General features: G+C 38.5%; 1 protein-coding gene across 5 annotated transcripts in view; it reads right to left on the reverse strand.

Moving 5' to 3' along the window:
* BNC2 (basonuclin 2) overlaps nucleotides 1-25,443 on the reverse strand; it is a 432,990-nt gene that overhangs the window by 11,718 nt on the left and 395,829 nt on the right. For 3 of the 5 annotated variants that reach the window (XM_049618060.1, XM_049618382.1, XM_049618149.1), the window contains one exon: nucleotides 7,378-9,347. In XM_049618060.1, coding sequence (XP_049474017.1) covers nucleotides 7,378-9,347 — 1,970 coding nt within the window. Of the gene's footprint in view, nucleotides 1-5,762; nucleotides 6,947-7,377; nucleotides 9,348-25,443 lie in introns of those variants that run through there. The other 2 variants (XM_049618308.1, XM_049618226.1) reach the window with 2 other exon arrangements.

Genomic DNA, 25,443 nt, shown 5'->3' on the forward strand with positions numbered 1-25,443 from the left:
TAATAAAAAAGACAGACTGCTGAATGAAATAATTTCAAGTAAAAAATAGAACAAAAGTGCTCTCTCTCTTGCTCTCCACTTTTATTGAATTGGGACTGACTGAGCCAATTGCTTTAGAAGTCTGTAAAACACAATTACTAGTGAGCGAACTGACCCACCAGTGCCCCCTCAGTGACAGAGTAGACTAAAAAGGCAGCAGGGTCAGAGCGGCCCCCCTCAGCTGGCCATCAAAACGAAGAGGCTTCCTTCTGAATGTCTGTTGTTCTCATTGTCCAAATCTGTCTCCTTTTACTTACAAAACCTTGTTATTTCCCATCAATGTGATAAAGTAACTTCATACATTACTTTCCAAGATGAAGATGTCTATTCTGGCTATTAAGGATGATCTGTCTTTTGATATTCTTATTTATGTGGATGTTTATGTATAAACACACATATACATTATGTGGATGCATTTAGATTAGAACGTTAGCATAATTTTTGAATAGCTGGTAATAATTCAGATTGATATATGCTCTAGCAAAATTGAAGCATCACTTATATATGTTCAGCTAGAAACACTTGGCTTTTTTTTTCCCAAGGTAAAGTCAAAATAATTAGAGCAAGCAAGAAAAAGAATTAAACTAGAAGTGGGTAACATTTTTCCCCCTAGTTAATAAAAGAAGTAATAAACTCCATAAAGTACTAGAGTTAAGATCACTAACACTTCAGGCATAACAGCTTTTTACCAGGAATTTACAACTCCTGTTTTAATTCAAGCAGCTTGCATTGGGACATAAAATCTAGGTATTTTTTTTAAAAGTGTAGTTTTATGTTAAGTAACTGAAGAAAAATCATCCTTTCCTAAAAAGTATTCTTTTGTCTTCTTCTGCAGGCTGTTTCTTTCTCACACACGTACACACACACACACACACACACACACACACACACCTTGGCACTCAAGAATCAAAGTTACTAAATCCCTTTTTTATGACATTGTAATTTTTTGGCAAGTGTAAACTCCTTTCATATTCTGCCACATTCGTTTATTTGAAGATTGTGGGAGTCTTGCAGCAAAAACATTAAATTATTTAAATTATTTCTGAAGCTTTTAAAAGAAGAAAAATGCTTTCTAGCCAAAACTTCACTAAGAAATTTCAATACAGAAAGGAAAGTCTCCCTTCCTCTTAGCACAACAAATGATCACTCATAGTGAGAGATAGCTGGTAAGAAGGCTTTCACCTGAAAGAGAACCACCCTCATCAGTACTGATATGATCAACTGCTAATGTATGTGTGCAGTCTTACAATCTGCTTTCAGTGAGAATGGCCTATGTTTTGTAAGGAAAGATTATCTACAAAACAAGTATCTCGAATAATTATGTACAAGAATATTTATGACCAGTAAAGTCTCTCAGGGTGTCAAATAGATGGTGGCAGACCCAAGAGAAGAAGAAATCAGGAAGATGACCCTTTCCAAGTGCTGCCATCATGAAAAATACTGCCTGTGCACTCAGTATGTGCATTCTGTTCTAAGTGCAATTTTTGCCTGAATTTTCAAGATAATGCTGGCAAGAGTAATAGCTTGTTCCTTTTAAGGGAAATAAGGAGTATGTAGGAAGCATGTCTGTGTTGCAGCTATGTGTGTAGGAAGCTATGTATCAATAAGAGATCTAATATAACTCTCATCAATAGAATGTGTAAGAATCTCTTTGTATCATGAAAAGGAAGTCATTCATCCACCATTAAGTGGTGTTGTCTATTTGGTGCTCAGTTTGGAAGACGGTGGAAGTGACTGGTGTAGTTCTTGGAGTGGAGGAGTTGAAAGGTCAGCAGAGGCTTAAATGAGCTTGTCTTACATCCAGCTGGGCCAGCAGGAGATCATTAGGAAGATCCGAGGCTCACTTTAGGCTTGTCAGAGTCTCTCCCCATGATACAAGGAGACCGTTTTGCTCATTGCTCTTCTTCCAGTGTATAAAAAGAACCCCAGAGACAGGAATGACACCGAAGTTTATCTTACTACCAAAGTTTCGCTTGAGGAGGGCACAACTAGCAATTACTCAGAAGGGGGATTTATTTTGTTTGTTTGCCTTTGATGGAAAGTAATGGAGATAAGTACAAAAGACCTATTGATCTGCTGGCTTCTACTGTGAAACCAAATAGAGTAAAGGGTTGGGGGGGGGGGAATCTCTTTCTTAATATTTAAGTGTCAGAGGACCTGTACAACTTCACTTTAGAAAAGATTTTTGGAAAAGGAGAGTTTCAGTTTGATTGGCAAACGTATAGTAAATGAAATGGCTGATGCCTTCAAATGTTCTCTTCTTGTATTTGAAGAAAATTAGTGCACTGTATTTGACAGCTAATTTTATTACGGCAAATAGACTAATAGTTACCTCAAACTGGTGCTAAGTGGCTCATTTCTTGAAGGTAGGGAAATCATGTGCATTTATTGAAAATCTCTCTTTAGAAAAGTTCTCTATAAGTTTCCAAACATAGAGAATGATGGAAAAAATGGATGTTGCTGCTGAGAAGGTGATAACAGGAGGCAGGTAGCATGTCTTCACATCCTCACCTCTGTTGTTAATGTATGCAGTGGCTCATCAGAGGTAGCTCATGCTAATTTATTCCTGCACACCTGTATAGGGCTGGAAGTCAGGTAATCAGGCAGGCAAAAACTATACATCTCTGCTTTTTAGCTACAGCTACCCAGAGGCCTATAGAGGAACAAATTTAGTTCTGGAGACATCAGCAGGTTTTAATAAACCAAATACAGATGTCTTCTTCCATACAAATCAAGAAGTTTACATGTTTAAATCTGGACTGATTTAACTAGCAATCAAAGAGAAGGTTCACACTTGGCACCAACAGTTGCCTCATATTTATTTATAAATCACCCTAAGCAAATATTATTTTGTTTTTAAATTTATTCACGGGGGCTGAATCATCTTTCCTACACCTTGAAGATTAAACATATATGCTTACCTTTCTAATAAAATTTAAGACAAACTTTGACAATTAGCTGCCACTATTCTCAGAAATGAGGAACAAAGATGGTAAAGATCATGTAAGATGTAAAACGAGATAAATAGTTCTTTCTAAGCAGATAATGTAGTTTCTGTGTACAAAGTCTTCATTTTAGTTGAGGGAATTTTAAAATTGCCAATCACTAAAACAGATATAAATAGATTTTAATGTATTAGCAAATGATAAGGAATTTCAGGGAAAAGGATAGAAGGGCATTTACTTGTTGTTGGTGGTGGTGGTGTTTTAATAAAAATCAAATGTAGGGGCGCCTGGGTGGCTCATTCGGCTGTGTCCAGCTTCAGCTCAGGTCATGATCTCACAGTTCATGGGTTCGAGCCCCGCGCTGTGCTCAGTGCTGACAGCTCAGAGCCTGGAGCCTGCTTCAGATTCTATGTCTCCCTCTCTCTCTGCCCCTCCCCAGCTTGCACTCTGTCTGTCTCTCTCTCAAAAATAAATAAACATTTAAAAAATTTAAAAATAAAAACCAAATGTAACTTATAAAGGGCTTCCCTTATACATAGGTGATCCATGGCCATTCAGCCCTCCTAGGGATCAAAATTCAAGACAGATGATGAAAAATGAGCAAAGGTAAACTAGGCCTTGCTAATTCTGGCGATGACACTGTCTCCAGAAAAATTTCCTTTATGAAGACTAGGTTCTATGCCAGTTAGTTATAATTTCTTCTTGCCAGGATGTTTTTTGCATGCATACTTCAAAACGGAGGGTCAGCTTCCTAATCCCTGAAGGAACACTATCTTAGTAGCAAAAAAGTCCAGGGATAAACAAGGAAGGAAGAGTGTTTACGGAGTGTCACGTCTAATACTACACAGCATCACCAGTATATACTTATATACTTTAGCAATCACCTTATAGTAACATAGTTATTCACAGAGAAAATAATTTATATTTCACTTCTATAAACTCAGAAAAAAATTTATTCCAATAACACCTAGTGACTGGATAAACTGAACCTCGTGAATATAGCTTTCTGTCATTAGTGTGGAAGGGTCCTCTTTGCTTTTGAATTTATTACACTCATACTGAGTCACAACATTGTGCTTTGAGTCAGCCCTAACAAACCACACATACCTCCTCACTCCCCGCCCCCCACCATCCACTGCTTCTCCTTTTGTATGACCTTAGACAAAGAATGTTCCTGCTTTCCAAAAAGGTTTCAAGTTCATCTTATAAAATCTAGAATGACCATAAGCAAAGACCTGGAAATCTCTAACTGCCAAATCTAAAACACAGTGTTTAACATCTTTCTACTTATATCTTACTAATAACATGCCTATTTGGAGACCAAAAATGCAATCCCTCCTTGTATATAGCCATTTTGGAAAAAGCCCAAGAAGACCTGTGTATCACACCTATAAGGTGTTCTAAGCCCCAAGACAAGAAGACTGCTTTTATAAACAGAAGGAAGAGGGTTATTCTGTTAGTTTCATCAGTAGACATCCTGTAGCCTTGCACACTGCAGCCCCCACTCAAAATCCCCTCTAATGCTTTATTTGCACAAGGAAGACATTGTGGAGTCAAGGATGGATGAATCAAGACTCTGGGGAAAGGAAAGAAATAGGCCTGAGGACAGCAGGATTAAAGGCAAGGAAGGGTTTCTGTTTGGGAAGGTCTGTTGGCTCAGAGAAAGGTAAGGAAATTTGTCTTAGCTTCATAGTGAATTGAAGAAGAAAAAAGCAGGGGCACAAAATTCCGAGGACTCTCATGATTAACACAGCAAAAATGAAGAGAAACAGAAAGGTAAGTTTGAGGGGGTAGATCAGAGATGTGCTCCAAGAGGCTCTGTGAAACAGGAGATTAAATTCCAAGTCAACATTAGTGGAAGAAGTGACGGTAACAGGCTGATGTGGGAGTAATGTTTAAGTTCACTCTGCAGAGATGCCGGAAGAGGCAGGTACCCCAATAGCATCACTGTTTCTGATTATGTGGTGGTAGCTATGGTTGCATCATATGTTAATTCAAGTCATAGACTCAACAAGGATGAATACTTTTTTTAAGGAAAAAAATGCTCAGATTAAAGTATCATAGGTTTTGTTACGTTTTTTAACCTGTTATCAAAAAATGTGTGTATTCCTGAAAAGCAAAACTTCAAGTGAGAATCAAAAAACTTGGTATAGTATTTTTTTCAATTTGCTTTTCTTCATCTATCACGTGTTACAAAACTCCAGAATTATAAAGATTAACTGTGATGTGGTATTTCACTCAAATGAAATGAAATGCAGTGCCTGTCTTCTGAGGCTTGCAGTCTCCTGTGTGACTGAACACACACGGGAGAATATGTGTACTCTGCTTCCCTAGAATAACCCAGTTATCCCAGACACTATTCTAAATTTCCATACGGCTAGTCATCTGCCAAGCTCCTAATCTCTACAATAAAAATGGAGATTGAAATATTCTCCTGCTATTAATGAATGTTTTTCCTTAGACAAACCATCCTTTCAACAGTACCTCCTTCTACATTAGGACATAAAAACACAAGTGCTTGTGCTTTCTAGTGGTGTGACATAAATGAAAGCACCATGCTTTGGGGTGTTGTAGCCTTTTGGCCCCACAGCCATTTATGCGAGTGTTATAACTTTCAGTATTTTCAGCAAACCAACTAAAACTGTGATAGAATTCATGCAAATAAGCTTAAATTTTGGCTTGTCTTCAAACACTCCATTTCCATAAATATTTTATGCAGGTCTTCATGAGTCTTTTATTTTTGTTAAAAAAAAAAATCCAATGCATTAACCTCATTATCGCAAGCGCACTATTTCAAATATAAAAGAATGAGTATTACTCACAAACTGGGGGGTGGGAGGTTGTATACGGTACTCTATTTTATTATTCAAATTATAGCCATCTTATCTGTTGTATTCTTGTAGTGTCAATGATAACTCAGAACTGAAAAGAACTTTGTGACTAAACTTTTTATAGAACAAGGTAAATGGGACTGGGGGAGAAGGAAAATCTTTTAAGAATATAGATTTCTCTTCAAAGCATATTTTGAGTTGTACAAAGAAAACCACTTATTTTCTCAGAAATTTTGCTTTTAATGGATCGGACCCCTTGCATTTCGGCACTATGGAAAATACTTTTTAAGTGTTATTTTTTAAAAAGATTAATCTTTTAAATGTGAAGACAAAACAGAGTATTCTAGAAGCAGGTCACTACTTTTCAGTGGTACTTTTATTATATGTTACTTTGCCAAAGAATTCTAGTCAATTGATAAGTGCTAGAATTTGGGAGGTGGCTATTCGGAAGCTTCCTTGTTTCTTCTACATATACCGATTTTTTCCCATCTAATGAAATTTTGCCTAAAATTATTTTTAAAAGACAACGTAAACCAAAAGCCACATTCAACATAATGGGAAGAATTAACTGGTGTGTGACTCTGGGTTGGGCTGGTGTATTACGTAAATGATCTGCTCATAAGCTTACTTCAAGTGCAGGATAACTGTGTTACCCCACCACTGACCACCTTGACACATTCCATTTATATTACATTTTCTTGAGGATTCAAAAAGAACATTGGAGGTTTAAGACCAGCTGCTTCTGTTTAAACCCAACTGTTTCAGAGCTGTAGCCACATAGCTAAGGTGTGATGTCATCTCAAAGCTGGACATAATATATTCTAACTGATCCTAAAAGTATATGCATGCCCCCCCCTTCTGTGCATAATTCCCACGACAGACTATATTTTAGACATGTGCTCAAAGACACTGTGAAGTTAAAATAAAGAAACCCATACCACCATACCATTTCCCCACATTAATAATTATTTTGGTCCCATTTTCTTCTAATATTTTCGTGACTCTTAAAAGAATTCAAGGACATACTAAATACTCATGTAAGAATGATAACATTTCTGGTTATACCTACGGAGATGCAGGCTGTCTCGATGTCCTGGACCTATGGTTCTTTCCATCCGTAAATTTCTGTTTCTATATTGGATAAATATGTGTGTATGAAGATAATATATTGATTTAATTAAAAAGCCACAAGGCAAAGCAGAAATATATATAACAGAAGCTGCGGCTTCTAAGTGAAGCTTCATGAGGAAGCAGGGAACTGTGTACATAGTTAACTTATTCACACCTAGATGCATGGGGAAACATACATACACACATACACAGAGCACAGAGAAAAATGGCGTGCATTACTGGGTAAGATGGCATATGATTCTGCATGCTTAATCATAACAAGCATCAACTGCAACAATCCTCCATGAGCATCGCAGCTTGGTTATCTCATGGTCACTGTGGACAATCTTTACGGTGCATCAAAAACATCTAAGTTGGAGTTTTTAATGTTAAGTCCGACATGACTGGCACCCTCCACCCCCAGCAGGAGCAGCCAATGGAGATTTACTGACCTGTCTCTGCTTCGGCGAGAGGGGAAGGCAGCATTGCAGCCAGCCACTGTGCAGACATGCATCTCTTTTAAGTGAACGTTCCTGTAGTGAAGCTTCACACTGTAGGAGCTTTTGAAACTCTTCTTGCACACGTAACAGATTTTGGGGTCTGGGCTAGAACACAGGTCACCTTCTGGGGAGAACTTTTGAGGGCTGCCGTAATTCAGAGACGATGTGAAACTTTCATGCAGGGCTGCCATGCTGGCCCCCCCACCATTGTACAGACCATACTGGCTCATGTAAAACATGTCATAAGTGGGATCTGTAAATTCTTCCTTCACCTTGATGACATCCTGGTGAGAGGGCTCACTGTGGTTCTCATCAGGCCTCTCACTGCTCATCAGGACTTTTTCGCTCACTTCACTGTGAATGTGCTCATCGCCTTCCATGGACTCCTCACCTAGTTTGGGCTCTGAAGACTCAGATTCATTCTCATAGTCCCGCTCAGGTTCTTGGTCCTCAGAAGTCATGCTGTCAGCCCTTCTTATTTCAGTCCTTGAAATGCACCGGGTCCTGCTATGTTTAGAAAAGTCCTTCACAGAAATGCCTGGACTCATCTCCTCTTGGGAGTGGCAATGATTGTCATGGCTCACATCGTTGACCACAGCTCCGCCATCATTAGGGTCATCATCTTCATCGTCAAACTCATCAGCGGTATCAATGATTTCCTTCTCAATCTTCACAGGCATGCTGGACTTCCTGGGCTTCTTCTTGGGTGCCAGGTCAGCACTGGGCTCATGAGTGGCCATCATCACTACTGGTGCTATGGGCTCAGAGGGTGGTGGGGGGTGCTGCTCTATGGTACCACTGGCTGGAATGATGGGACTTGTTGGGAGGGAGGTTGGAGGACTCACCATTTCCCCCGGAGTGAGTAAACTTCTATAAAACGGAGGAACTGGCTGTACAGTCTTTAGCCCAGAAAAAACCAGCTGGCTAGGCAGAGGATTCTGTAAGACGGGGTCTAATGGGGGAGTGGTAAAACCCATTGGGGGCCGGCCAGGGCTTGTGAGTGTGAGATTTGATTTTGTACTTGCTATAACAGGAGTGGCAGCTCCTGATGTGGCACGAATTAAATCTTTGTCTCGGTTATTTCGTAGCATAGGCATGTGAAGGCGAGGATTAGGGTTCGCACTGTGGCGATTCCGGCTTCGGAGGGAGCTAAAGACCATGTTGCAACCCTCGATGGTGCATCGGTGTTTGATCTTCAGGTGAACAGCATTATAATGAATTTTGAGAGTACCTTTGTCATAGAATGTCTTCCCACATGCATTACAGAACACTCTTCCTTTCCTAGAGGCTGACCCCATCCTTCTCATCCGATGAATCCGGAATGAGCTTTTTGGGTGTTCAGTTTTGGTTAGATCACTGACTGGGGCAGAATTCTGAATGGGGGACACACAGGCTGGCTCAGTTTTGGGCTCCACATTGGTAATGCTGGTCAGGGCATTTCTATTAGGCGTCTGATCATTCTTATAAGGTGTGGGAGATACTTCAGATTCACTGCTCTCATTGTATTCATTCTGGGTTGAAAGGCTTGGTTCCCGCAGCCTCAGTCCTGGTTGCTCTAACAGTAGCCCGTTTGGAGGCAATCCAAGCAGTGGGGCTGAGACTGGGTTTATATACTGGAATGGAAGCAGAAATGCAAGGCTGTTGGGGATGTTTTCGAAATGATGAATGCTGGAAGGGTTGCTGTTCTCTAGGTGAGCAAGAAGGCTGGGACTCCGAGTGCGATTATTGCTCTCAATGAAAGTCCTTATGTCTGAGTCTGTCTTTGAAGATGGTACGGCTACGGCCTGCCCTTCTTTCTCCTGAATTGCCATCAGCTCCACAATGGATTTGGTTTCTCCAAATCGCAGAAACTGCTGAAGGGTGATGATTTCCTCTTCTCGAGACATGATGGCCCAGCGGTCCAGCACCTTGCCGGCAGCATCCTAGAGGCCACATCAAAGAAACAACAAAGATAAACACAAAAACTTATTGATTGTGCATAATTATTCAATGCAACTGAAGGAGCTCTGCCTGCTCATGAAACACCAAGAGTGACAGCAGAAAACAACACACAAGCACTGTTCATAAAAGTCAACCCACAATGCAAACTTTTCTGCCATGCAGTCGCAGTAATTACAGTCACAGAGAAACAGATTTGAGTTTAATGTCAAAGCAAACAAAATGTAGACCACTGGGGCTCTATTATGTAAAATGCCTTCACTACTGCTATTTTAACAATGGTCTATATAGTATGCAACTATTTAGCACATATTAGTATAAGACGTGAACACGTGCTGTGCAACATAGTATAAATGCAAAAAATGGTACCTTAATGTGTATTAAATAGGGACACCATAGGAAGGGATTAAGCACATTTTGTGGAATTTACTTCTTCAACACAAGCAGACATGGTACTGGATTTAAAGATGAAAATTCCTTTAAATAGGAGCTACCGTATAACTTTCTGAATTAAAAAGATGAAAAAAAGTAGCTTTGCCTTCTGTGCCCCCAATTACTAAGGTGTGCTTTTTTCTCTTTTTTTAATAGCTATATTTTAGTGTCATTTACTAATAGACAATCTCATAAAGTAGAATAAGGAAAAACAGTAATTATGCTTTTCCTGAAAATTGATTGTAATCCTAGGATTCAAAGTTTGAGTTAGACTTTAAGTATTTGACTTTTTTTTAATGATATTCTTATAAATGACAGTTATAGATATTTAGAAAGTAAACATGTGATGGATTTAGATAGAATAAATGTGTAAAAATGTTGTCTCTTAACATTCTCCTCTGATAGCAAAGGGAGTCCATAGAGAATACACATCAGTAATCACCAGACTATGTGTTGTTAAATATACATTAAAAAGCATTTCACACTTTCATTTTTGCTAGTAACTATGAGATTTGCCTGGAGGTAGGACTTAAAAATCCTGCAATGTAATGTCAGGCAATCCATTTCAGCACAGATTGAGAGAAATGTATTCAAATGCTTAAATAATGACTCCATCATTTTCTAGAGCACAGCTTCTTCCTAACCAAGACAGGACACTTCACAACCTCTGTGAATAATACTTGCCCCAACCCTGCCTATCAATTTAAGAATGCATAAAATCTTCTAAAAAACCAAAACTAGATATTTATTAATTACAAAAAGAAAAATCATAACTTTACAATAGGGAAATCTAGCAGACACCACCTTAACCAAGTAATCAATGAACATCACCAATGTTAAGTATCATCATGTACCTTCCAATATTTACTGAGAAAAGCACATCATCCCTTTCTTGCTAAAAGCTGTATAACCTCAATCTAATCACAAGAAAACATCAGATAAGCCAAAATTGAAGGGCATCCTACAAAAGAGTGGCTAGTACTCTTGAAAGTGCAGTAAAGAGTCAATCAGTAAAGATTAAAAAAAACAAGGACCAAAGAATGGTTACAGATCAGAGGGAACCAAGCAAACAGGACAAATAAATGTAATATGAGATTCTAGAAATCCCAGGCCAGAAAAAGTCCCTCAGTGGGGAAACGGGCAAAAGCTGAATAAAATCTCTAGATCAGTTAATAGTATGGTATCAACCTTAATTTCTTAGTTTTATCCATTGTGCTGTGTTTATGTAGAATGTTTCATTAGGGGAAGCAGGATAAAGGGAATTATACAATTTTTGCAATGGGAAATTCTGCCTTATAGATAGTTCTACTCAGCCTTGTGATATAAAATTCTCTCTGGACCAAAACTGTATGGTCTGAACCACGACAACTAGCTCGATTGTAAGGAGATACGTATCATTTATTTAAATCGCTTTACAAAAAACAAGCTCTAATAGTTACGTGCAATGCCTTATAAGGCTTACTCTAGCATTGCATCATTTTACATAAAGTATATGTGTGGGTGTGTGCGTGTGGATGTCCATTTCTACATAAACTGGCCCTCCCTCATTTTGTAGATAACGTGAGCCTTCAGGTTAAATATCCTCATGCAGGTATCTTCTCAGAACACTTAGATGATGATGTGTATACATGGTGACTCTGCATGATCCTGGAGTCGTGCAATAGCTAGTTTTTAGAAGTATCACTCAGAGCAAACGGTCTCCTTACAAACCTGTTTTGGAATGGGGGGGTGGGAAACAAGGGGGAACACTGGTGCTATAGGTAAACAGAAAAATAAATTGTGATTTTGTATAGATTATCTCATTTGAACCTCATAATAGCTTCCAGAGCTGAGCAAATGTTTACCAGATGAGGGACCAGGGGTGAAGGAAAGGGGGATGGCTGGTTGAAGTTGCCAAGATGCTAACTTAGGGTCTCGGACTCCAATCCAGAAATTCTGACTCTAAGTTCATTGAGTGTAATGACTGTCATCCATAATGTCATTTCCCAGGTGGGCACAGTGGGTCTGTGACAAGAAATAGGACTTCTCCTGAACAAGTCTGGTCTCTGAAGCACTGTAATGTCCTCCTCCACACTGTTTTTCTTTTAGCATCAAATCCACTCTCCTAATTGTTCTTTTATGGAAGCTTTTACTATGGATTGTGTCTCAGGCTGAAACGCAACTTGAGCAGCACACAGTCATTTCTTCCCCAGGTAGCCTTCACCTAAATCTGCATGTCGATAATGTACTTACACAGCTGGCAGCCTCTGGTATTAAAACAGCCCTTAGAAACCATAGCAACTGATCAAACCCACCTGAGGCATCTCCTTTCCATCACCCTCCTATCTTCTTTCCTCCAACGGAACACAGCAGTCCCATATGGTTCCTCTTTCCTCCTGGCCCTCCACAATGCCTGCCGCTATTTCTAAAACCACTGCCTTTCAGACCTCTTTTAGTCCTGAGTAGCTGTCTTTGCTAAAATGGAACTGTTACGTTAAACCACTTACTTCTAGTGGAATAGGTCCAGGTAAGCAAGATTTAGAACTTTGCTCGTAGCCTGAATCATAAAAGAGACGCTTCATTTACAGTGGTAATGGAAACAGCAATTTATACTACACAGAAGAACAACATAACATCTTTGCAAACAAATGTGCTTGGGAACAGGATAGACCTCTACATTACATACTCAAACTAGGGTCCTCCTGACAGGGCACCCTCTGAATCCAGGCAATATGAAGTGCCACAGAAGTTCTTTCCAAAGAAGCCACCATTCATATTTGATCAAAGTTATCTACTACCATTGTAGAGCAACTGCAGAAAGAAACAAGTTGACTTTCTTATACAACATAATGGGTATGCAAGCTCAATGCTACAGATGGCCATCAGGTTTAGCACATCCTTGGATAAACTGGTTGAATGGGACTTGGAGATCATTAAGGCGAAAAAGGAAGGCCTAGGTTCTTTTTCCCTGAAGATCTCAGTGACAGAGGTAAACATGGTCTGGTGTAGTGATTCTCAAAACAGTGGCTTGAGAGAATTCCATGCATGTTCTATATGCTATTTGAAAGGGACCAGAATCTTTTTTTTTTTTTTTTTTTTTTTAATTTTTAAACCAGTCTGCAAATAATTGAGAGTAACCATTTGGAAAACTTCTGGGTTATTTGACACTGCTGAAACAACAAAAAGCATGATTTTTTTTATTAATTTATTTTTATTTTATTTAATAAGTATTGGCTCAAAACTGATGGAGGTGGGGAGAACTGGTCCTTCCTCACAGGTAATTTGAGAAGTACAGATCTAGAATCTCAGCCCCCTTACATATCAAATAAACTTTACCAGGGTGAATAAGAGCCATAAAAAAGAGTTATTCTATTATCACAGAATAAGCATTTAAAAAACAAATTATGTTAGACCAGCATGAATATTGTGATTGCCGACCAACCCATATGGGGACAATGGTCTTGCATAAGAATAATAAATCACATCAGAGTGTATAACTGGATCTTATCCTTCCCAGTCCATTCTGTAGTTTGTGAGTCAGTTCCTTAAGGTGTTCTCATTTGTAACTAGAGTTCAGTGACCTTTAAACCTTTACACTGGGAATTTTTATTTACAAAATGAAGATAATAAGATTTACCCTGTTAAGTGAAATGCAAGGTATTATTGTAAGTATTGATTTCCTGTGAAATAACCAGCTATACTATTAATTAAAAGATGAGCAACACCAAATAATCCTGACTTATAAACCAGTTTTACTGGGTTCAGAAGAAGTATAAAACACTTAAAATATTTACATGTAAGTATTTTAGATGAAAAGACTTCCTTTTATTTTTGCCGGAACTGGTGATTATCACTCAGTAGAAATCTGGCACCTAGTTCTACGTGGCTCTGCAGAGTAATGTTTTAAAATCTTTTCTGCAGTAGAATCAACTGTCATGGTTTCAATGGTTTTATTTAAGCCTTTTCTTCACATCAAAACACCTTATATAGCCTATAGTTTTAAAAGTAAAAGTAAAGTAAAGTTGACTGTTTTTTCTTATTTCAGGGAAAGGGACAGTAGGGAAGGAAAGGATGTAAAGAGATGGAAGAGAGACCAGATGAGAAACTTTGGGATAATTAGACTGTCGGGTGACTTCAAGCCCACAGACTCCCCAGTCCAAGAAGGAACCCATCTGTGTTCATGGCAGGCCACTACCATGCTATAGCACAGAGGGAAAGCAAAGCCTTTCTTTCTGTCCATGCATGGAAATGAGGGAGGAAATACTGAACACGGCAGAGTTCTGGAACTTATTTTCTCTCACATTATTCAAATTATTAAGAAGTAAGAAAATTGTTTAAAAGACAAGCAGAGAATAATTTAATTTTCTATTCTATTACATGAACTTCTTGTCAGTCAAGTTTAAGGCATATTTTTAAAAAAAATCCTAAAAATGATTAGCCAAGAACTAAAACTATTTCCCCTTTGGTGTAATTTTAAATCTTTTACTTAAATGACATTGAGCTATAGAGAATGCTGACCACCTAGAACAAAATCAGAAATTTATGAGCTGTACTTTTTGATTCCACGTATAGATTTGAACTGTGTTATCTTAAGAAATTATTCCAACATAACCATATTGGCAACTTATTTTCATGACCAATTTCCCATTGGAATTTTCTATTTTCTATCCTTCAGGATTAATTCAAATATCAAGGCAAGAGGAATAGGGTTGGGTAGAAGGTGTAGACTTACCAAATTTCAAGACTATCTAGCTTGGTACTCTATCAGGTAAAATTTAACAGTAATTGCAGGGTTAAAATTGAAGAAGCAACGCTATGAATCATAAATTTTACCTGGTTTTCTAGATGTTTAAGTCTTAAGGGCAAACAAAGAATGGGACAGCTATACTGTGGAATACTACTAAGCACTTGAAAAGGAATAAACTAGTGATACACAGTAAAACATGGAAGACTCTCAAAAGCATTAATGTTAAAAATCAAAGAAATCAGACCCCCCAAGAACTACCATTCTACCATTCCATGCATGGAAATTCTGGGAAAGGTTAGACTGTAGACACAGAGGGGAGATCAGTGGTTACCAGGGGTGAGGGTGGGGGAAAAGGGCTGACTGCAAAGAACACTGGAGAAGTTTTTGGGGTGATGGAAATGTTCTATAACATGACTGTATTGATGTTTACATGTATACTTAAAATTGGTAGGTTTTATTGTATGCAAAGTATACCTCAATGAAGTTGACTCAAAACATTAAATCATGCAAACTGCATGAAATCTCACACTTAGAGCTCAACATTAATAATTCATCCTATTTATAGACCATTTGCTTATTTCCTGCATTGTTTTGTGACAAGAATAACAAACACACATCTCTTCCATTCTCTCCCACAATCCATTGTGACATGGGGAGTAAGTAAAAATTTCTTTCTTTTTTTCTACCTAAAAGATTATTTTTTGCTAATATTTTATAAGTGGCTTTACAGTAATATGTTATTGATTTAGAAAGAGCTTTACATATATTAGGGTAAAAGGTCAAATATTTTTACCAAAGGGGTATGCAGTCCTAAAACCTTGGAGACTGCTTCTCTGCACAGTTAATACTGACGTGTGGCAGCCGTGTACTGAGTGCACGCACCTTCACAAACACTTTGGATGATGTTAATGAGAAGCAGTCAGCTAGTTTGCCTTAGCTTGCCTCCACCTAACTTTGTGCTGGACTCTTGATTATGTGGGCATGTGTCAGGGTGTGACCCAGAAATTAGGAAATATATCATCTAACTTCTGGGTCACCTCAGGAGCAAGCGATGGGCTCAGACCATTACTGCAGATCATATGAGCGGGGGCATTCCACCAACTTAATAGACAGGATCTATGAATGGAGAGATCATGGGTGCTACTCGTGGGTGGATAGGGTAGGCTCTGAGGACTAGAAGTAGCAGCAGCTTGAGAAAGACACTCTGTGGAAGGGAAGCTTTGAATATTATGCACAGTTTTAAAAAAAAGATAGAAGTCATAAAACTTTTGGTCCTCGTTTGTCCCATTCTCCCACAGTGACCTGTTTTAGAACTCAGATGGGTCCATATGTAACATGCAGATATTTCCATTTAAGTTGTCTTTCTGAAGTCAAGCCACTATTAAAACTTTTCTCTTTAGCCAAAAATTTTAACTGATCTGGGTGCTCTCCGTTTATATCACAGCCAATTCCTCCCCGCCCCCCTTTTGATTAAATTTTATTTATCTCTATAATTTATATGACTTGGCAATCCTAAGCATGAATGGGCCAAAGTTTTGTGTGTCTATGTGCCTGCACGTGTGTGTGTGTGTGTGTGTGTGTGTGTGTGTGTGTGTGTGTATGTGTAACAGACAAGAAGGGGACATGAATAGAAATGGCAAAAGAAAAAAATTATTGGAAGTAAAAGATTCTGGGAAGTACTTAGGGAAATTTTTTAAGCAATGTTGTGATAATTTCTGAGAAACACTTGAAATTATGTGGGAAAAGAACTTGGCATGCTTATTTGTTTTAGCAAATTTACATTTAAACACATATTTCTTGGAGGGCGCTGACTGAGAAAGATGCACCACTAGCATATACAATGTACAGTGGAACAGTTTGGTTGTGTAAGTAAACAAAATTATACCATTCTTTATTCACACAGAGCTCTTTTATGTGATTGTGCTTTTCCACTATTTTAGGCTAATGTTTCTAGGCCAGCTGAAACAACTGTGCTATGTGTAGGCAGAATGAAAAATACTCACTTATACCATGATTGCACCAAATGGTTCAAATTAGACTTGATAAAAAAAAATTAACATTTGTTTTGGGAAATGAAAACTCTACTCAATTTCTATGATTTGGAAATTCGTATTTTGCAGAATTTCTCAAGAGCATCACTTTACCTTCAAAATATAAAGCTGACCAGTCACATTTTTGCTTCCTCAGCTCCTCTCTAGGACAGAGGTGTCCCATGAAAAAGAATCAGTGGGGGGCGCCTGGGTGGCTTGGTCGGTTAAGCATCCGACTTCGGCTCAAGTCATGATCTCACAGTCCGTGGGTTCGAGCCCCGCGTCGGGCTCTGTGCTGACAGCTCAGAGCCTGGAACCTGTTTCAGATTCTGTGTCTCCCTCTCTCTCTGACCCTCCCCCGTTCATGCTCTGTCTCTGTCTCTCAAAAATAAATAGACGTTAAAAAAAATTTAGAAAAAGAATCAATGGGGTGTGGCACAGACAGAAAAGAAAAACTTCCCAATGACAATAATCAAGAGTGGACTTTATTTGTTAACAGTTATCCACATGAACATCCCCCTTGGAAAACAAATGTGCTTTCCTCATCAACCCAAGATCATCATTGTCACTTAATAAGTGTGCAAACATTAGAGCTAGGTATATTTTGGTTTGCTGTGATTACAGAAACTGGCGATAAGTTCAATATGTCCAGATTATAAAGACCTGGACTTGAAATATCTTTCTGATTCCTCCTTTTTCCCCTTAAGGAGAAATGAATACTACAGGAATAGCCACCAATGGTTAGAATGTTAGAGCTCTCAGAAAACTTTGTATTACAGAATTTCCTGTCAAAAGATAAACCTTACTGGTCCTTGTGAGCTGACATGCTAACACTGAAGTTTCCCCTCTATACTCTATACTCCCCTCTATACTCCCCTCTATACTCTATACTCGTTGCATATAGGGACTGGTCCCAAAAGAGTTACTGATCATACAGAGACTATGACTATGATACTTGGTTCATCTTATTGTACATGAACCTCACTATAAATCAGTCTGGTAACCTTCAAAATGCTGGATTATGGAGAATGGTGGTATACTGAGGCTATACATATCAAATTCATATCAAATTACTTGCATAAAAAGTACAAAGTCAAGGAATGCCTCTCCATGGATGGAACAGGAAGTGTGATGCACATGGCCCTTGACTGGAGTGGGCAGCAGGAGAAAAAGGCATCGTGGGGATTTTATGTGACTTTTAGGTACTGGGGTTGATATTTTCCAGTATATAAATCTCTAGCATTTCTTTTTCTGATCCACATTTGAAATTGTTTTTTACGGTGAAAAAGATGTCTTTTAAGAGAAAAAAAATACTGAAAAATTGAACAATACATCCTCTCAAACTGATCACCTCTCTAACCAAAATAACATTATCAAAATGCCAGGGCACTAGTTTTAAACAGTTCTTGTATTTTTTAAAACATATTGTTTGACTTTTGATAAAAAATTCACTTTGCTATGTTCTTCATTATGGACCAGATAAGAATATATAATTCATAGAGGACTCTCACTTTTTTCCCCCTTAGTAACAGTCTGTACAGCATTTTTATTTTAAAAACTGTGATTATGATAGATTACTCCAGGATTACAACATATTTAATCACAGAAGCTCCAGCTTAGCTCTATTGAAGGCCTGTCAGGATTTCTTCTTTGTACCCAGAAATTTTAGCTGGTCTGGCTTAAAACAAGGCATACAGATTTCCTCTATGGGCATCTGTTTGCAAATAAATAAGGCAGGTGCCTTGCTTTGGCATATAAAAAAAATTCAGAGGAGTAAATTACACTCTATAATGTCTAGAGTTGCACTTCAAAGATTCAAAAAGTACTTTTCAAATTACTTAGCTCTGTATTAAATCAAACCTGAGAAACTTTTAAAGACATGACATATTTCAATGCTTAATAATAGTATCCTAGGAATCACTTAAGTTTCAAAATAGAGAATCTTAAATCCAGCTGATATTCCTAGAATACCAAACTCCAACATAAAATTATCTGTGTGTCCTTAACATAAGCACAGAATATCTAACTGTACTGTAGATAAAACAGCATTTGTACCTTAAAATTTTTTTTTTTAATTTATTATTTGATGGAGAGAGAGTGTGCAGGAGGGGCAGAGAGACAGAATCCCAAGCAGGTTCCATGCGGTGGTCATGGAGCCTGACTCGGGGCTTGATCCCACAACCGGGAGATAATGACCTGAGCCAAAACCAAGAGTTGGACGCTTAATTGACTGAGCCACCCAGGTGCCCGAAACAGAATTTTTATCTTAAAGTTTCAGATTTTGATTCATTTAATATAACTTATGAGTAGTCAACCTTAGAGAGAAATAAAGAACATAAGTAAATAACACCTAAATTCTAGTCTTGGTTTTGCCAGTGACTAGCTGTGTGCTGTCAAGTAACCAATACCCAGTTTCGGCTTTCTCCTGTGTAAGAAGGATAGTCTTACTAAACTTCTATGCCTTGATAAACCAAAATTCCATTATGTGACTCTCTAATTCTATCACTTAAGTATCTATGCCTAGAATATGGACACACAAATAATTAAAGAATATTTTTTAATGTTTATTTTTGAGAGAGAGAGAGAGAGAGAGAGAGAGACAGACAGAGAGAGAGAGAGAGAGAATGCACAAGCGGGGGAAGGGCAGAGAGGGAGACAGAGGATCTGAAGCGGGGTCTGAGCTGTCAGCACAGAGCACGACACAGGGCTCAAACTCTCGAGCCATGAGATCATGAGCTGAACTGAAGACAGGCACTTAACTGACTGAGCCGCCCAGGCGCCCCAACAAATAATTTTCATTAAAATGTTTTAAACCCTAGGTTAATATTTTTCCTTTTAACCAACTGTGTACAAATTATTAGAATACATGCATTTATGACTAAAAGCATGCCCTCATCTGAGAGTTACTGTATTATATCCTGTATTCTGGATGCTTCCCTTGATGCTTCTGTCTGGGGTTGTGTATCAGTGACATAATTAGAGGTACTCATTTTTCTGGATTAATTTTTATTCCACATCAATTCAATGGCCAGTTCCAGGGGAAAGTTTGCTTGAAAACTCAAGAAACTGCTCAAGAAGTCCGTAAGAGGCTGTGGGAATCCCTCAAAAATCCCGTTAGGGTTTGTGAGAATTCTGCAGCCTCAGAATTCCAAACTAAATGCTAAACCTCCATAAAGCAATAAGTAACTACCTGTCATCTTCCAGTAATCTTTGCAGTTCCAAGGAAGAGTAGTATTTCCATATAAGACCCTCCCCACAATTAAACCCTTTAAATAGACATGAGTTATTCACTTGAGGATGATCAGCACTGAGATGCCACTGGGTATATCATTTTATCATTCGGGACAGCGAAGGAGCAGTTTGAAATCCTCAGAGACAACACTAGAAACAGGAGGAAGGAAAACGATGGTCCCTGAAAGTGGTCTTGTTTTCTTCTCTCCTCAGACACCAAGATAAAGCCTGAGTCCTAGGACAGCTATAAATCTACTTGCTTTGCAATAAACAAAACTTACCAGAGCCCTAACATTTTTGCTTTGAGGTCTACATTTTCTCGTTTGCCTCTCTTTCTGTAACCAAAGTTTTGACACTGAGTTTGTAGAAAGCCTCCATATATCTAGGGGTCTGTGCTGGGGCTTTACATATCTAAACAGAAATGCTAGAGACCTTGGTGTTTCCTGATGTGCCTTCCTATAATGTCTGATAAACAGCACAAACATATGGCAAAAAAAAAAATCTTTTTTTTCCACTGAAAAGTGATTTTATACATTGGGTAAAGGCCAAAACTTTGGAACAAATTCAAGGCCACAAACTCCAATCTTTGCAATTTTATCTGTGCAACCAAGATACCGAATACTGGTATGTTTTCAGAGCTTCCAAAGCTTGAAAGGATGATTCTATTTCAACATATTATACTTTGAATTACTCTACAACTGAACATGACTGAACAACCCTAAGGAACTTGAACATATTCATTAGCACGTGAGGGAGCAGGGGTAGAAAGGGACTGAACACTCACTAGGCAGTATCCCATAAAACAGCAAGGACTGAGTATTCTATAAAACACACGCAGGACAGAGTGTGTGACTGAACAGAAAGATGTATTGGGAGATTTAACTTTGTTCTTCTCTGGGTGTAAGAATAGCAGTAGAACACAAAGATTAATTTCCTGCTTTAGCATTCATCAGGGAACAACACATTATTACTTGTAACACATACACGAGGCTGTTGATGGATATACTTTCCTTTGATTGCTCAGATTAAATGTGTTCCTATAAAAGGCACCCCCCCCACATGCGTATGTATAATTATAAATCCATGTATGCATTAACAGTTTCTGTATATTTATAAGTAGCTATCAATGTAGATATTAAACATTTTATGTGGCCACAAAGTTGAGGTGATTTGGAGTTGGTGGCTGCCTGAACAAATATAGATCAAAAACAGAACAATCACAGTAAATAATCAATATACGTTACTATAACAAAAAACTCAGAAATTCAAAATAAAGGAGGATAAGAGGAGGAAGCATGCATTACAGAGCAAGGTAATAACCGCGTCTGCATGCCTTAATACCCTCTTGTCCCAGCAGTCCTGACTTTCTAAGCAGCCCACTTCTCCACATTAACGGTAGTCATTTGGAGAGCAGCAAACGTGCCATTAGAAGCACTTTTACAAGTGTATATTCATCCACCAATTAGCTTAATGTGGCCGCTTTCTGCATATTTTCTATCCAGGCTTGCACAAATCTTATTAATATTTCCCCCTAGCGCTTTGACAGATTACCTTGTCATTACGCATCCTGGAGCCTTTTAAACAATATGGGTAAACTACTGTTTGTGAGGTTAATGACAATTATCCCCTAATTACTGCATAAGTCACTCAGTCCACTTTATCTCATAGGCAGGGTTCTGCTCTGTGTATCTGCCATTGTGTCACTGTAAATGAATCTTGTATTGCTGTGTTTATCTGCCACTGCCTTGTAAATTACACTGACGGAAGGATGAACAAATTACTGCGTGTCATCACTTAAATACTGCTTCTGAAATTTAAAAAAAAAAGCTTCAACAGAGAGCTTCAATTGTGATTTTAGCAGATCACAATTAGTAAAAACATATTTAATGTCTTATGTTATATATCAAATCCAATAGCTTGGAATTCAGTAGTAGCATCACAACAATATCACTGAGGGTGAGTGGAGGGTGAAGAGCAATGAAAGAAAGAGGAGAAAAAAAGGTGAAACTGAAATCATAACACCAGCTCAACCTCCTGAAGGCATTTCCTACTATTTAATAGTTGATGTGGCATTCTTGAAGTATTCCGAAGATTTGTCAATTCTAAATCAAATTCATTGGGTTAGGGATAAACCACACTCTTCAGTTGGATTATTTATTATTTATTTAGGTCACTTATAACCAGTCCACACATAAAAAACACAGAATCCATAGAACTGAGAACAGATAAAGTAATAAAGACCACAGGCTAAGCCAATTTCATTGTTGCATTTTTAAACATTATTAAACAAGTTCAGAACACTGTTTCTGAAGTTTCATGTGAAATTGTTTAACAATGTTTATATCAGTGAAATTAGTGTAGTCCATTGCTCTGTCCAGGTGACTATATCTGCTCTGATACCAGGGAAAAGAGGACACTATGAACATCTTTTTCAAAAACACAGATTGAGTCAATTGCAAATAATGTGGGAATCTATGATTCTGCAGATTATCAGGTGAATAAACACTTATGTGAGAACAGGTAGAAACATCTGGCTTCCTGAGATGACTGCCATTTAATGAGTATACTAAAACATTTTAAAATGTGAAACACTCAAAATGTCTCCATTTAAATGACACCAAGGTGGCTGGTAGCTGGCAAGCATAAGTAACTGGGCCACACCGATCTGAAGGATGGTCTTCAACTCGCAATGAATTGGGCGTGTCGAAAGCCTGCATCAAATCCGCTTATGACGGCCACAAGTTTGTAAGGGAGGGCTCATAGCACTGATGATAAAGCTATTTGGTGGAAGCATGCACGCACGCGTGCACATACAGTACCTCTTGGTGTACTTGCTGAACAGGCTGGAAGAAAAAGCTGCAGCAGAAAGAAAGGAAAACATAAAAGCCAGAGTTGACAGGCTTCACGGATTCTAAGCACAATCCCTAGGGCTCCCTTGAATCCCCAAAGAATGATTTCAGTGTCTGTCCTGCATTCAGTCAATTCAGCTTCAACCAACAAGTGCTGCAGGCAAAAATGAAAGCTATCCAATGTTCTCTTCTTTCAGTGTGTTAGACCACAGTTAAGAGATCTCAGTTAAGACTGACATCACTGTGACAACCACTAAGGGGTTAAAACTTTTCCTGATTTTTTTTTTTAACTGTTTAGGCTAACTATGGAGACCAAACTGAGGAAAATGAATTTAAACCATTAACTTTTTCTTTTAATACTTGGTTTTGTTGCCCTTTCTTAAAAACCTTGCTAACGGTATCGTCAATGTGGTTGTGGATGGGGGGAGACACAATGTGCATTTAGGGAAGATAAACTCTTGGTGTTTGTGAAGTTTAGTGCTGGCTATAGAAAGGAGACAATCCTGGAAGGATCAATAATAATGCCAAAAGGTATCTGGATATAAGTTAGGTGAAGACAGCCATTTAGAAAACAAACAGGAGTATTTCCCTAATCACCTTAACCCACCCTTTATGCATTCTCATCACATTTCTAAAAACTGAGACTAGGAATATCTCCCTTCCCTTCCTAACAAACTTGCACCAGTTCCTCTACTGTGCACAAAATAAATAATAAATTACCATACCTGGCATTTGAAGTTCCCTCAATATAAACCCAATCTACCTTCCCAACATCATCTCCTGCCAAGACCTCTGATGCTCCAGCCAGTTGCCATAAATGTTCCTGAGTATGGAAAAGTCTTACCTGATTCCGAACCCCTCTCTGTTCTGCCTCTGTCATTCTCTTCTTTCAAGGTCCAACTTAAAGCACTTCATGAAATACTTCCTATCCACCCTCCTTCTCTATTCTCCCCATTCCTAGCAAGAATTACCTGCTCCTTCAGGGATTTGCTCGTACCTCTTTGTCATCTAGGTCTCTTTATCGCAGGATTATGGTGCTTTATATCCCCACTGCCCAGATAAATCAGTGCTGAACGAATTCATTAATACTATGAATGCAGACGTTGGGAGGCAATTTAGAGGTCATCCAGTGCTACTTTTATTATTTTACAGATGAGAATATTCACAAAGAAGTGTCTTGCCCAAGTCAGGAAGTTAAAGTATGTGGCTGACTTGGGACAAGCCACCCAGCTGCCCTGACTCTGTCTAGTACTTTTTTCTCAATATTATCCTTTTCTCCTGGCATAATGATTCTTGACTCAGGAAAGAGAACATCCATTCCATTCCACTGCCACATACTGGGTAGATGAGTAGATTCCAACCAGTTGGGACTCTCTTCAATCCTATACCAGCCCTAACTGGAAAACATTTTTCCTTGAATTGAACTCCCCTCCTGTCCATCAAGATGATGTCCAACAGAAACATAAAGTCTTTCCCTAAGACCACTCGTGCAGGGGAGGGAGCTGCATTATTAGCATGCTGGGGTGAGAAAAAGTTGAGAATGATGGTTTTAGCAAAATACAGATTTTTAACATTTGGTCTTCACCACTTTTTTTTTTCTTTGCAAATACCCAAACATTACCTATTGTTCTTAGAAAAATGTTTTGGAAAATGACATTGCTTTTATCTATGTTGGACACTTTCTGGATCAAAATTAAATACTACTGTATGAAGAACTAGAAAGGAAAATTCAACAGAGTCTTTCTCGTGGTTGGTGTTCTGTATAGGAGTGAACACGTTAATTAAACCAGTCAGTTTAGTACTGGACACAGAAATAATAAACTACTACAATTATAAATATGCGTGTATGTATATACATCTTCCTTCATTTTAGCTTCCACAAATAACTTGATACTTATCAATTCCTGAGTCCTCATTTGGCCGTCCCATCAATCTTGTGATTTCTCATTTCTGTCTTGCATTTGCTCCATCTCCTTCTATGAGGGCAACTTCAACTCTGAGGATTTCTTTAGGGATTCTACCTATAAAGCAAAGTAACTAGCCAGTTGCTCTAAAAACTATTATCTGAATTCTGAAAACAAAACAGATAAAATATGAAACACACAAAGGCACAGAGGCCTATTTTTTACTGAAATGCTATTTTCAGGCTAAAAGATTGCTTTACATAATATAGCCTCTGTGCCTTGGTTTCCTCATATATTATATAGGATAAAAATAGTAGCTACCTACTAGACTTCTGAAAATTAAACAAAATAATAGTGACTACACTTTGCATTGAGCCAGGAAAGACTCTACATAATATATATGTATTACATTCATCTACACTTCAATGAGGTTTGAAATACTATTATCAAACCCACTTTATAGATGGGAAAATTACGGTACATCAAAGTTGGGTAATTTGCCTGAAGTCATAAAGCTAGTACTGTTTGGAGCCAGGATTCAAACCGGAAGTCTTGAGTCTAGAACTACACTGAAATGCCTTGCACAGAAGGCACTCCTATCCACTCACCTCCACCCAAGCCTCCATCAGGGTGACCTCTCCTGTCTTCTCTCTTCTCCCCATTCTCTCTGAAATCCAGGCCCGAGAAGGTTAATTTTCCTTTGACTGATTCCTGGTTAACTCAGTTGTCCAATCACATACCAGTCTCTTCAAACCTATCCTCACAAGCTTAGTGATAGCCAATATACCTTCCTGACTGGATTAATGTAATTGTTCCTTGTTCGTGTATCTACTCCTTTCTTTCCCTCACATTCTGATGCCAGGCTGCTTTTGCTCAAGTGTACCTCTTGATCACATTACAGTCCTGAC

The sequence above is a fragment of the Panthera uncia genome, chromosome D4 (assembly GCF_023721935.1).
Source record: "Panthera uncia isolate 11264 chromosome D4, Puncia_PCG_1.0, whole genome shotgun sequence".
NCBI lineage: Eukaryota > Metazoa > Chordata > Mammalia > Carnivora > Felidae > Panthera > Panthera uncia.